This window comes from Puma concolor, chromosome D1 (genome assembly GCF_028749965.1).
Source record: "Puma concolor isolate L17-30 chromosome D1, mPumCon1.1.hap2, whole genome shotgun sequence".
In the NCBI taxonomy this organism is placed as follows: Eukaryota; Metazoa; Chordata; class Mammalia; order Carnivora; family Felidae; genus Puma; species Puma concolor.
This window is the reverse complement of record NC_141676.1, coordinates 1,052,821-1,065,264: the sequence shown is the minus strand read 5'-3', so window position 1 is coordinate 1,065,264 and position 12,444 is coordinate 1,052,821. Positions and strand designations below refer to the sequence as shown.

Here is a 12,444-nt window from a genome sequence, read left to right as displayed (position 1 = left end):
CAGGTGTGGAGGCAGGGGGAGGGCAACAGGGGTGAGGCCCAGCCACCGTTGCCCACAGGCAGCAGGCCCTGCAAGGTTGGGGGGGGGGTGTGCTCAGGAACACCAGGCCCCATGCAGAGACCCCTAAGACTGTCATGCCTCCTGCCCCCTCCTGGGGAGCCTGCAGCCGCCTTGGGCTGTCACCTCCACTCTGGCCCCTGCGGGCAGCAGGGTGACCCCAGGACCCAAGGCCAGCACAGAACAGAGGAGGGGAGGTTTACCAGGGCTACACAGAGGGGGGCCTCACAGCCTGCAAACACTCGGGGGGTCCCAGGGCAGGGAGAGCGCAGTGGGTCTCCCAGCCCTTCTCAGGCCGGCCATCGGCCTTGCCCCAGCAGCCCACACCTCCTCGGGGCCTCAGCCCTGTCTGGCCCAGGCCCGTCCCCAGCTCGCTGGAGGGTTCCCTCGCCAGAGCTGAGAGGGCCGGATGCGCCTCGGGCCCAGCCCTGCCACCAGGCCCACCGTCGTCTTCGGGGCTGGGGGGCGGGGGATGGGTGGGCAGGGTGTATACCTGTCTTCTTTGCTGAATTGGGGGTGGGCTTCAGCGATATCCAGGCTTTTACTGAACATTGCTTTACTACAGCAGGAACAAAGCGAGAAAACAGAGTTACTGACGCAGCCCCAGCAGGCGGCCTGGGAGGCCGGACCTCCACACAGCTCCACACAGGCCGGGCACGTGGGCGCGAGGGGAGGCCAGGCAGGAGGGTGCCAGGGCCACAGCGCACCCCACCCTGATGACCTGCCGGGCAGGGTGGCCTGGCCAGGCCTTGGAGGATATGCCCAGCACCCACCAGCAGCCCTAGGGCCCCTCCAGCCCCAGTGCGGAGCGGCCAAGCCAGAAGAAGCAGAGTCTGGAGCAGCAGCGGCAAGTTGGGAGGTGCCGGGAGGAAGGGGCTTTTCCAGTGACCACTGGGATGGCCCACAGCTGACCCGGTCCCAGCACCTCCCACCCCAAGGTAGCCAGGCCTGGAAGGCAGAACGGGAGACTCGGCCCGGTGGCCTCCCACGCCTGGCCCCTGTTCTAAACGGGTGAGGAGGGAGGGACGTGGGGTGGCTGGGATGAGGTGGGCCCCACGTCAGCAGTCGGCCTGCCCCGCCCGGGCAGGCCGAACGGGAGGCCAGGAGCAAGGCTCAGGAAAGGTGGGCTGGGGAGAGGTGGCCTCTCACCCTGGGGGCCTCCTGGGGAGAGGGGTGCCCACAACAAGCAGGACGCGAGACACTCAGGGCAGGAGCTCAGCCAGCAGACACCTTTCTCCCCACCACCCTAGCCAGCCTCCCAGTGCCAGAGCCCACGGGCAGCGGGCCGTGGTTGTCCGGAGCCAGCCTGTTGCCCCGGGGAAGGCCTGGGACCACCGGGGGAGCCGTGCCCACTTTAATCCTGACAGTGATCCTGTTTCCTGGCAAATTCCTTGGGAGGCCCGGCTGGCCCCAGCACCTAGTCCCCAGCTGACCGGAGAGCTGGGAACTCCCATGGTGGTCTCCATGCCCCAGAGCTCTGGCTAAAGCCCCTGCCTGGGCAGGAACATTGGGCCTCACCCCAAAAAGACCCCGCCCAGTGCCAGGGTGAGGATTCGATTTGCCAAGGGCCTCTCCCAGCCAGCCAGAGTCCGCGGGGGCTCTGCAGGACCAGGACGCCCTTCCTTCCTCCAGGGGGCGCTGCTGGTTCAGCCCACACCTGCTCGCCGCCCCCCCCCCGCCCCCCGCCCCGTGTCCCCTCCCCCTGCCCACCCCATCCCCACCACAGAATTCCATGCCCTTGATCCCAACACTACCACGGGTGACCCAAACACGGGGCCAGCATCAAGTGGGGACAGGCCTCCTAGGTAGCTCTGAACGTGGCTTGACCACCCCCAGTGTAGCCAAGTCCAGGCCACTCCAGTCCAGCCCAACCCCTGACTAGCCTGGTTCACACAGGCCAACGGAGCAGAGCTCTGCTCAGCTCAGCCCAGCCCAGCTCAATCCAGTCCAACCTAATCCACCCCAATCCAGTCTAACCCAGCTCAGTCCAGCCCAGTCCACCCCAGCCCCACTCGGTTCAGCCCAGTCCAGCCCAGTCCAGCCCATCCTATCTCGACCCAGTCCAGTCTAGCCCAGCCCAGCTCAGTCCAGCCCAGCCCAGCCCAGCTCAGTCCGGTCCAGGCCAGGCCAGGCCAGCTCAGTCCAGTCCGGCTCAGTCTAGCCGAGCCCAGTGTAGCTCAGCCCGGCCCAGCCCAGCCTAGCCCGGTCCAGCTCAGTCCGGCCCAGCACAGCCAAGCCCAGCACAGCCAAATCCAACGGAGTCCAGTCCAGTCTAGCCCGGTTCAGTCCAGTCCAGCCCAGCCAAATCTAGCTCAGTCCAGTCCAGCTCAGTCTAGCCGAGCCCAGCCCAGTCCAGCCCAGTCCAGCCCAGTCTAGCCCAGTCTAACCCAGTCCAGCTCAGCCCAGCTCAGCCAAGCCCAGCTCAGTCCAGTCCAGCCCAAGCAGCCCAAGCAGCCCCACCGAGCCCCCCCGGCACAGCGCGTGGTCCAGCCCCACCCGGTGGCCTTGGCCCAGCCCCAGGACTAGGGGGCAGAGGCGAGCCACGCCAGGCCCAGCACAGCCCGCGAGGAAGGAGCGCCAATGCCGACCAGGCCGGGCCACCAGGAGGCAGAGTGCTGGGTCCTCCTGGAAGGCACGCACCTCTGGCCATGCTGGGCCATCTCGATGGCCCGCCGCGCGGGCACCGGGGAGCCGCCGTCTGTCACGCTGAGCACCTCCATGGACTTGCGTTCCGGCCGCCGCTTGCCATGCCGGTTCAGCATTGGGGAGTCCACACGCTTCCGAGGAGGGTCTGTGTGCAGACAGGGGTCAGGGCCAGGCAGCCCGCTGGGCCTGGAGGGGGCAGTACGGGACCAGGCCACCCTGGGACCTTATACCTATTTCGTTTCTGGGGGGCAGGTCCTCGTCCTCATGGCTCGGGTACCTTTCTTTCCGGTCCAGGAGAAGGAAATAGATCATTTTCTCCTGGTTTTCCCTGCAGTGGGTGAGAGGCAGGGAGAAGGGTCGGCAAGTCCGTTCCCCGAAGGGCCCCGCCCCCTGGCCACAGCGCAGCCCCCGCCGACGTACTCCTCGGACAGCAGGTCCTGCAACAGCTTGTTGCGGTCCCGGAAGCAGCCCAGCGAGTGCATGCTGTCCAGCACGTCGGGGTCGATGTCCTCCAGGCTGGGCAGCGAGCGGATCTGCACCTTGCGGGGGATGGGCTGCTCCGGCTCCGGCTCGTTCTTGCCCCCTCTGTGGATGACAGGCACCGTGGGGTCACTCACCCCCACCTCTGCAGCCTGGGGCTTCTCCGCCCCCACCCTGAGGTGCTGGGAGGGCGGGGCCCACCCCTTCCTGGGGCCCTGCAGCTTGCTGCTCTCCCTGCACCCGGCCCCTGCACACCTCCTGCGTCCGGCCCGTGCCCAGCGCAGGCCGGCCCCGGGGGGCCTCGAGAGCCAGGAGCGGCTGAGGCTGGGAGCCGGCCTGCGCTGGGCTGGGTCGCCCCCCGCCTTCCCTAGCAGGCCCTCCAGGCCACGGTGACGGGTGACAGGCAAAGCAGGTGATGTGGGAGGAAAAGCTACTTACATATACCATATGTGTTTCTGAATGTGCTCTAGCTACAAGGAAAGAGAAACAGGGAGTTAGTACGAGCAGGGAGGGAGGAGCCCACGTTAGGAGGCCAGAGGGGGCGGAAGCACGGGGAGGGAGGACCACAGGAGTGTGCAGAGAGCAGCACAGCAGGGGTGGGGAGGGGAGGAGAGAAGGGACGGGGGGGGCAATGTGGGGGGAGCATGGAGAGGGGCTGCACCCCTGACCTAGTACCCCTGACCCTGCGTATCCCAAGTGGAAGAGGAAATGCTGGCCTAGAGAAAGAAGGAAGGTGGGCAGGGCTGGGGGCTGCAGAGGGAGTGAGCAGGGAAGCAGAGTGGCCTCCTGGGTCTGGCGGCTCCAGGCCGAGGCCAGGGGAGGAGAGCAGGGGAAGCGGCCAGGGCGGCCCTCCTTGTGCACAGGGAGGGGCTGGGTGCAGGTGTGAGCAGGAGGCTCGGGGGCCAGCCCTGCTCTCCCCCCAACTCCACCCGGGACAGCTCGGCTGGGAGGAGGGGAGAGGGTGGCCCCTTGGGCACCGGGCCGCCCCTGTCCTGCAGAGGACAGTCAGGGGAGTCCTGCTGCCCTCGCTCTGGGGACCTCCCATCCCGGCACTAGCTGAGCCCCAGGGAGGCTGGAGACGGCCAGCTGGGGGCCTCTTTCAGAAGTGGGAGCTTACCCCCCCGCCACCCTCTCTGGTCCCCAGCTGTCCTGGGGAGCGGCGGTGAGGAACTATTCACACCAACCTAGCCCTGGACAGCCCGGGAGGCAGGGGCCTGTATTGTGGGCACCGGCCTGCCAGGCACACCAGCACTCCCAAACCACGTGTGCATCCCTGTGTACCCGCCGGTGCTTGTGCACACACGCCCGCGCAGCTGTGCACACGTGTACGTGCACACGGTTCCAACCCTTGTGCTCCCTCTCACACACGCCGTACGCACCCAGAGCCCCCCATACCACACTCAGGCACGGGCCGGCCCTTCCCTCTGGGAGGAGGCTCCGGAGACGGGAGCCTGGCCCTAACAGGGTGGCCCCGGGCAGGGATCTCGCAGGCTCCGGGGGTCGGGGCGGGGGGGGGGGGGGGGCCCTCCACGACGCCTGGGACCCACCGTGAGGCGCCGGGCCGCGTCCACCTCGATCATGCCGCGCAGCAGGCTCTGGCAGTCGGGCGGGATGAAGTGCGGCATGTGGAAAACACCCCGCTTCACCTTCTCCAGCAGCTGCCTCAGGTTGTCGTCGTCAAAGGGCAGAGCCCCCTGCCGGCAGGGACCGGGGTCACTTCAGGCGGGGCGGGGCGGGGGGGTGGGGGGCGGGCAGCACCACGGGAGGGAGGGAGGACGGGCAGGGGGCTCACCACCAACAGGGCGAATAGGATCACGCCGCAGCTCCACACGTCCGCCTTGCGGCCGTCATACTTCTCCCCCTGCAGGCGGCAGTGGGGTTGGCGGGGTGAGCGCCCGGGGTGGGGGGCTTCGCCCAGACCCAGGGTCGGGGAGGGAGCCAGCCGGGGCCAGGGGTCCGCACAGCTGACGTGGGGAAGGCCCTTGGTCAGGCAGGGACTAGGGTGGGGGTGTGGGGGCAACGGCCACTTACCCGGATCACCTCGGGGCAGGCGTAGTGGGGGGACCTGCAGGCAAAAGCGGCGATCAGGTCCGAGGCCCGGGCCCTGCTGCCTGCCCTGGCTGTCCCACCCCACCCGGACCTCCGGGCTGCCCCCAGGGCCACAGCAGCGCAGACACCCTGAGGCACGCTCTGCCCGCAGCAGATGCCCCGCTGTGGGGCCCTCAGGCCCAGCAGGAAGCTCAGGGGACTTTGATGACAACCCCCTTACAACCTAATCCCCGCTGGGTACACTGTGTGCTTCTGGGGGAGACGGGGGGCTGTGGAGCCTCTGGGCTCTGCCACGCTCGAGGCCATCTGCCTGCCATCCGGGTCCCAGGAGAGCACAGTCAAAAGAAGGACCTTGGGGCGCTGCTGAATGGGCTCCGCAGAGAGATGGCCGGCCCGGGATGCCCCTGAGCGAGCAGGTGGCCGCTGGGACTGGACCAGCCTTCCAGGACGCGGCCAGAGAGCGGAAGGAGGGTCTGGGCCTGGCGGGTCACTCACTGCACGGCACTTGGGAGCAGAATCAGGGAGCGGAGCCAGAGGTCCTGGGGCTGTGGCCGCCCCACCCCCACTCTGCCCCCTGGCCGCAGCAGAGACCACTGGCGGCCCGTATGGGGGGGCGGGGCTGGGGGCTGTGCCCGAGCGCAGGCCTTCAGGGGCAGCGGCCCGGCCCCCTCCTGGCCCTGCGGCTCCGCTCACCCGCAGCTGGTCTCCAGCAGGCTGTCGCCAACCTGCAGCGACGCCATGCCGAAATCCGCGATTCGGATGTTGTTCTTCTCATCCAGTAGAAGGTTTTCTGGCTTCAGATCCCTGTGGCTGGGAAGGAAGGCGGGAATGAGGCTGACCGGTCCCCTAGCTGCCTCCCCCTCCCCCAAAGCCCACCCACACAGCACGGGGCCAATGGCAGCCCAGCCTGGTGATGTCACAGGCAGCCAATCAGAAGTCGCCTGCCTGACTGCTGGGATGGAGAAACGGGGACCCTCTGGGGTCACACCACGTGCTCCCACCCATCCTGGGCAGGCTCTGCCTTACTCTCTGGGGTCTCCCCACCATAAGAGCTCTGGGCTGAGGCCATCCCGAGCCCCTCCGATCCAGGGTGACCTGGCCCCAGGAGCCCTAAAAAGGCTGAGGAAGGGGCTCCCAGAGCCTTGGGTGGACACCTGGCAGAAGCTTCCTGATGTTCCTGAAAGGGGTCAAAAGAGAATGTGCTGTCTGCCCCAGGGGCACGGGGCGGGGTGGGGGGAGTGCAAGGGTGGGGAGGGGGTACCTGGTGGGGGATGGGCACCTGGTGGGAGATGGGGGGGGAGTGGGGGGGTACCTGGTGGGGTGGGGGGCACCTGGTGGGAGACGGGGAGGGGCACCTGGTGGGATGGGAGGGCACCTGGTGGGGTGGGGGGCACCTGGTAGGGGATGGGGGCACCTGATAGGATGGGGGACACCTGGTGGGATTAGGGGGCACCTGGGGGGATGGGAGGGCACCTGGTGGGGGATGGGCACCTGGTGGGAGACAGGGGGGGTACGTGGTAGGAGACGGGGGGGGCACCTGGTGGGGGATGGGAGGGCACCTGGTGGGGTGGGGGCACCTGGTGGGAGATGGGGAGGTACCTGGTGGGGTGGGGGGCACCTGATGGGATGGGGGGCACCGGTGGGATGGGGGGCACCTGGTGGGGTGGGGGAACCTGGTGGGGGATGGGCACCTGGTGGGAGACAGGGGGGCACCTGGTGGGGTGGGGGAACCTGGTGGGATTAGGGGGCACCTAGTGGGATGGGGGGGCACCTGGTGGGGTGGGGGAACCTGGTGGGAAATGGGGGGGTACCTGGTGGGAGATGGGGGCGTACCTGGTGGGGTGGGGGGCACCTGATGGGATGGGGGGCACCTGGTAGGAGACGGGGGGGTACCTGGTGGGAGATGGGGGGGTACCTGGTGGGGTGGGGGGCACCTGGTGGGAGACGGGGGGGGACCTGGTAGGGTGGGGGGCACCTGGGGGGATGGGAGGGCACCTGGTGGGGTGGGGGGGCACCTGGGGGGATGGGAGGGCACCCGGTGGGAGACAGGGGGGGACCTGGTAGGGTGGGGGGCACCTGATGGTATAGGGGGTACCCAGTGGGGGATGGGGCCACCTGATGGGATGGGGGCATCTGACAGGGTCGGGGCACACACCATATGGAGTGGCTGTGGCAAAAGTCTAGCGCAGAGATGATCTGTCGGAAGAACTTCCGAGCCTCTTTGGGGGTCAGCCTGCCCTTCTTGACAAGGTAGTCGAAGAGCTCTCCACCAGACACGTGTTCTAGCACCAGGTATCTGCAGGGGACAGGTGGGCGTCAGCTGGCTGTGCACCATGTGGTCAGCCTGCCCCGGTGCCAACCTCTGCCTCGTCCCAGGCTCCGGCACCCTCAGCACGATGGGCCTCCTGGCAGGCCTGCCTCCAGCGCAGCCTCGGGAGGCCTCTGATGCAGGGAAGCTGGGGAGCAGGCCACGCCCGACCCCCTGGCTGAGGGGCCGCTGGGCCTCAAGGCAAGAGGGGCGCTGTGGCCGCTGACCCCCATGCAAGCCGGGCTGTGACCCTTCTAGGCCCTCCCCTGCCAGTCCAGGTTGGGCTCCCAGAGCAGGGGAATGAATCAGACGCTTAGGCCTGTGGGGCGCCCAGGCCAACAGGGGAGACCCCAAAACAGGGTGGGCCAAGGGGCTGGGGCAGGGTATGGCCAGGGGGTCCCCCGGGGCTGGTCCTCAAACGGGGTCTTGGAAGACAGCGTAAACAGGGTGGCCCCCCAGCAGGATAGTAACTGCCCCCACTGGCTCAGGGGGCCCTGGGGGCCTGACTGGGGCTGGGGCTGGGGGCTGGGCCACTAGGGGGTTCTGACAGGGGCCTGGGCTCCCTGGTTCTGTGGGCCAGAGCAGAGCACCTGCCCCAAGGCCAGTGGTCCCCAGCCCAGCACTCCCCTATGCTAGCCTGCTTCCTGGTCTGCAGAGCAGGTGGCTGGCAGGGGTCCAGGGACGAAGGGCCCTCTGGGCTCCTGTGCAGGGCAGGATGGGGACAGCTGGAGGGGGCAAGTACAGTCTCTGGCCTGGTGACAGTGGCTGCAGGGGAGGGACCCCACCCCCCGCTCTGTGTCCAAGCTCAGCCTCACTGATGCCCACAGGAACCCCCGAGGACTTGCTGGAGGAGGCCAAGGGCACGGGCAGAGGGCCAGGAGGTAGGGAACCAGCCGTCTCAAAAGCTTGTCTTGCAGGAACGGAGGGCTCAGCAGGGGTGGGGGCATAGGGGGCCTGAGGAGAGAAGGGGCAGGGAGGGGGCACAGGTGGGATTCTGGCAGGAGGGGCCATCCCAGGGGTCCTGCCCTGCTCCCGAGTGGGAGGCCCAAACACAGCACCTCGGTGAAGGGGTCCCCTGCCTGCTCCTTCACCTGCATGCTCCCAGGGCTGCCTTGGGGAGGGTGCCGGGCCCAGCGGGACCCAGCCTGGCCGCCTGATCGCTCTCCTGCTGGCCGTGGTGTCCCTGTCATTGGGCCTGTGCCCGGCCGTGCCTCCGCTGGGCCTTGCCGTCCCAGGCCCCTCCCTGGCTTCCTGACCCCCACCCCAGGTCCATCCCTGCAAGTATCTCAACATAAATGAGACACGATGGGTCCCCTGCATGTCGTGTGTGAAGGTGGCCAACAATGCCGGCCCCCACACTCACGGGATGTCGCCGGACACTGACCGCAAGGTGGGCCCCAGTCAGGCCGATGGTGGCGGGTCATGCAGGTGTCTCAGGGAGACAGAGTTCCTCGTGCTCACTGGTGTCAGGGGCCCCAGGACCACAACCCGCCTCCTGGTGCCCCTACAACTATACTGACTCATCTCCGGCCCCCACGTGGGCGACTCTGGTCACCCTACCCTCAAACACTTGGAGTTGGCCACTCATGCCACTGGGCCTCCAGCTGCCACGGCAAGGGGGGCGGGGGGGGGTGCCACAGCTATGAGGAAACTGAGGCCCAAAGAGGGACAAACTTGTCAGGGGTGGGATTAGGACCATCCTCAATCCATGTGCCCAAGCCTTCCTGCTCCCCCAGAGCAGCCCTCGCCGTCCGGCTTCGTGCCCCAACCCCCATGGCCCAGGACAGTATGGGCGGGCTGTGGATGGCCACCTGGTGCCAGCCGGCCTGGCCCATGAGGTGCCCACGTCTTTTCCGGGGGCCCCAAGTCGGGCCTGGGGCTTGGGGCTTGGAGTTGAGACCTCGAGGTCCCCTGGGTCAGGCCCCCGCATGCATTTCCTCACTCAATCTGAATGCCCCCAAGAAAAGTGCCACTGGAGCCCCTCCCTGAGGGACAGGGCATCACAGGCTGAGGCCCTCCTACAGCCACACAGGCAGTAGTGACAGGGCTGAGCGCCCCCTCGCAGTGACCCAGTGACCACCGCCCACACCCCGGGTGAGCTCATTGAGGCCACACGGCGGGCGACCTGGGGCCGGGGTCGGGGGGGGGCAGTCTCCAATTTGCAACCCAGGTGTGCCCAAGATAGTGAGATTTCCGCTGGCCTCTGACTCGGCAGCACGGGGGGGTGGGTGACCGGGGAGGGTGAGGGGCCTGGTGTGGCCATCGAGCCGTCGGCCAACCTGGGGTCCCAGTCCCGTGAGGGAGCAGATGGGGGCCTCAGTGGGAATGGGGAGGGTCCCTGGGGGCCCTGGCAGAATGACTGGGCCAAGTGGTTCCTGTGGCTTGACGCCGGCCCCCAGCCCCTGCCTCCAGAGAAGCCCTACGCCCTCGGCGGTTCAAGCTGGTGGCTCTGCCGTGGTCTGGGCCAGGAGCACTGACCGTGGACACCCTCTTGAGTTGGCTCCCTCCCCGGGGCCCCACGGCCTCGCCTCTGCCCCCTCCCCAGCTCTCCAGACCCGGCAATACCTACAAATATTTTTTGTTTTCATAAACATCGTGCAGCTTTAGAACGTGAGGGTGTTCGATGAGCTTCAGGATGGCAATCTCCCGCTCCACCTGCACGGGGAGAGAGGTCCAGCTGGGGGCGGGAGCGTCCCCTGCCACCTGCATCCACCCACCCCGTCCCCTCCTACACACAGCCCTGGGGCCAGGTAGACGCCACGCTGCCCTGACCTCGAGGGGGTCTCTGGCTGGTGGGGAGACAGTAGGATCTGAGTGGGCTGTGCCCCCCGCCCGACACCTCGGTCAGGCTCACGGGGGCGGTGGAGGCTTTGGAGCAGGGCCAGCCTAGATGGGGTCTCTGCCCCTGTGGGCTGGCCCATCCCGTCCCAGGGGCATCACACAAGGGGGGCCGCCCCTCCGCGCCTCCACCCTGGCCCTGCCAGGCCTTGTGGGCTCCTGCCACTGAGCTCGTCTCTGTTCAGATAGCTTATGTGCATCTTGAACTCAGGGTCCCCAACTGAACACGGTCCCAGGAGCTGTCCAAGGCAAAGTCGGGATCTGCCCCCACCCGTCCAAGCCACCGTTGCCTTCTCTTAAAACTGTCCCACCTTTGGTCCCTGGGGTTCCTCAGTGGGGCCCACCCCAGTCCCTCCCTGCCCTCCTGGCATACTGGCCACACATGCCCGCCTCGGGAGATGTCTGGGGAAACGAGGGAGGCACAGTCCCCAGGGCAGGGGGGGGCAGCCACGGTGATGCGGAGCCCCCAGCATACCACCCATGCGCAGAGGTGTAAGTGCCACACCCCCCAGTGAGCAGGCAGGTGGGGGAACCTGAGGCCTGGGCAACCCCTTCCCACCAAGCACCAGTCCATGCGGGGCCCGGTCCGGTCCCAAAGGGGGTCCAGATTCCACCACAGGACGGGCTCCCGGGATGGGGGGAGGGAGGGGGGTGGGAAGCAGGAGGAGCTGTCGTGGTCCCTGGGGAACTGTCACTTCCTCAGAGGAAGGGGCCTCCTCCTGGGTCTAACTGGGGAAACTGAGGCCCAGCCAGCTATCCCAGCAGGTTGGTACGGCACCCGGACTGTGCCCCAGGATGCGGCCTGTCCCTCCTGGGCCCCCGGCTGAGGCGAGGAGAAAGGGCGGGCAGGGCTGAGGAGGGAAGCTGGGTGCAAGGTGGTCACTGGACGCCAGCACAGGGAGGCTACTCTGTAGCCAGGAGCTGCCCGCCCTGGGCTCCAGCAGGAGCGAGTGGGACCCACCTGGGCTGGCTTCTCTGTAACCCCACCCATGGGACTCTCACCACGGGGACCCGCCGCCAGGCTGTCCCCCCAGACCCCCCAAAGGGCCCCCTTAGGCCCCCCGCCTGAGCTCACCTTCATCAACACAGACTCGCTGAGCTTCTCCCGGTTGACAATTTTGATGGCCACCTTCTGGCATGTGACACAGTGAATCCCCAGCTTCACGAGGCCTGTGGGGTACAGAAGCCCCCTCAGACCCCATCCAGGGCCCCAGTCGGTAGGGACCCCACCCACTCCCCACACAGGCCCCTCACTCAGGGTCTGGTTCCTGTCCCCCACCTCTCTCTGCTAAGTATGCCTCAAGATACCCACAGCCACTGCCCGCCCTCCCACGTCCCTTGGTCACTGCCCAGAACAGCTGTCTTGGAGCAGCAGCCCTGCCCCACGCCATGTCCCCCTCCCAGGGACCGGCCCTCTGACCCCCTGCACCCCTCCCCCGTGCCCTGGAGGCCATAGCACCGAGAGCCCCCGCCCCAGGCCTTCAGCCACTGCCCAGGCACCTCCAGCAGGGGAGCCAGGGTGCCCTCGGGTTCAGGGCCACCCACCGCTCCCCACACAACAGTGTCCAGCTCACTGGTGTCTCAGGGACAGCAGGACGGGCCTAAGGCCACTCCCTGGGCAGCACCACCCCAGCCTGCCATGCCCATGCCCCCCCGTCCTGGGCTCCCCACAGGACAGAATCCACCTCTGCTCTAATGACCATGCTTCTGGGGCTCACAGTCCTGGTTGCTGCTCCCTTGTCATGTGGCCACAGCCAGGCATCCCCTTCCCCTCCCTGGCTGGGACAGGCCACCAGGGCCACCAGCAGCCTCACCCCTGCTGCAGCCCAGCCACGGCCAGCCGCCTTCCTAACCTCTGGCTGGACCCTGCGGTAGCCTTGGGACCAGGACATCCCCACCTGTCCGTTCCTGAGCCCGGACCCCCAACTGTGACATCGTCCAAGGTGACTGTCATTCTCAGACAGGCGTGTGAAGGTTATCGTGATGGCCCCTACCTCCAGCATTTGGGGACAAGGGGGCAGGACCCTTGACCTTAGCATCGCAGCCCGACCCTGACTTGTGCTCTG

At 67.5% G+C, this 12,444-nt stretch overlaps 1 protein-coding gene across 19 annotated transcripts in view; it reads right to left on the bottom strand.

Moving 5' to 3' along the window:
* The window catches only part of BRSK2 (BR serine/threonine kinase 2), a 60,651-nt gene that overhangs the window by 12,749 nt on the left and 35,458 nt on the right, over positions 1-12,444 (bottom strand). For 12 of the 19 annotated variants that reach the window (XR_015240631.1, XR_015240632.1, XR_015240633.1 and 9 more), the window contains exons 2-13: positions 11,454-11,548; positions 10,110-10,195; positions 7,388-7,528; positions 5,926-6,042; positions 5,215-5,248; positions 4,976-5,044; positions 4,731-4,877; positions 3,622-3,653; positions 3,124-3,288; positions 2,934-3,031; positions 2,698-2,848; positions 551-616 (exon numbers count right to left, since the gene is read on the bottom strand). Coding sequence is in view for 16 of the 19 variants with exons in the window: in XM_086676550.1 (XP_086532676.1) it covers positions 551-616; positions 2,698-2,848; positions 2,934-3,031; positions 3,124-3,288; positions 3,622-3,653; positions 4,731-4,877; positions 4,976-5,044; positions 5,215-5,248; positions 5,926-6,042; positions 7,388-7,528; positions 10,110-10,195; positions 11,454-11,548 (1,201 nt within the window). In the remaining 3 variants the exon portion in view is untranslated. Of the gene's footprint in view, positions 1-550; positions 617-2,697; positions 2,849-2,933; positions 3,032-3,123; positions 3,289-3,621; positions 3,654-4,730; positions 4,878-4,975; positions 5,045-5,214; positions 5,249-5,925; positions 6,043-7,387; positions 7,529-10,105; positions 10,196-11,453; positions 11,549-12,444 lie in introns of those variants that run through there. The other 7 variants (XM_086676551.1, XM_086676554.1, XM_086676555.1 and 4 more) reach the window with 2 other exon arrangements.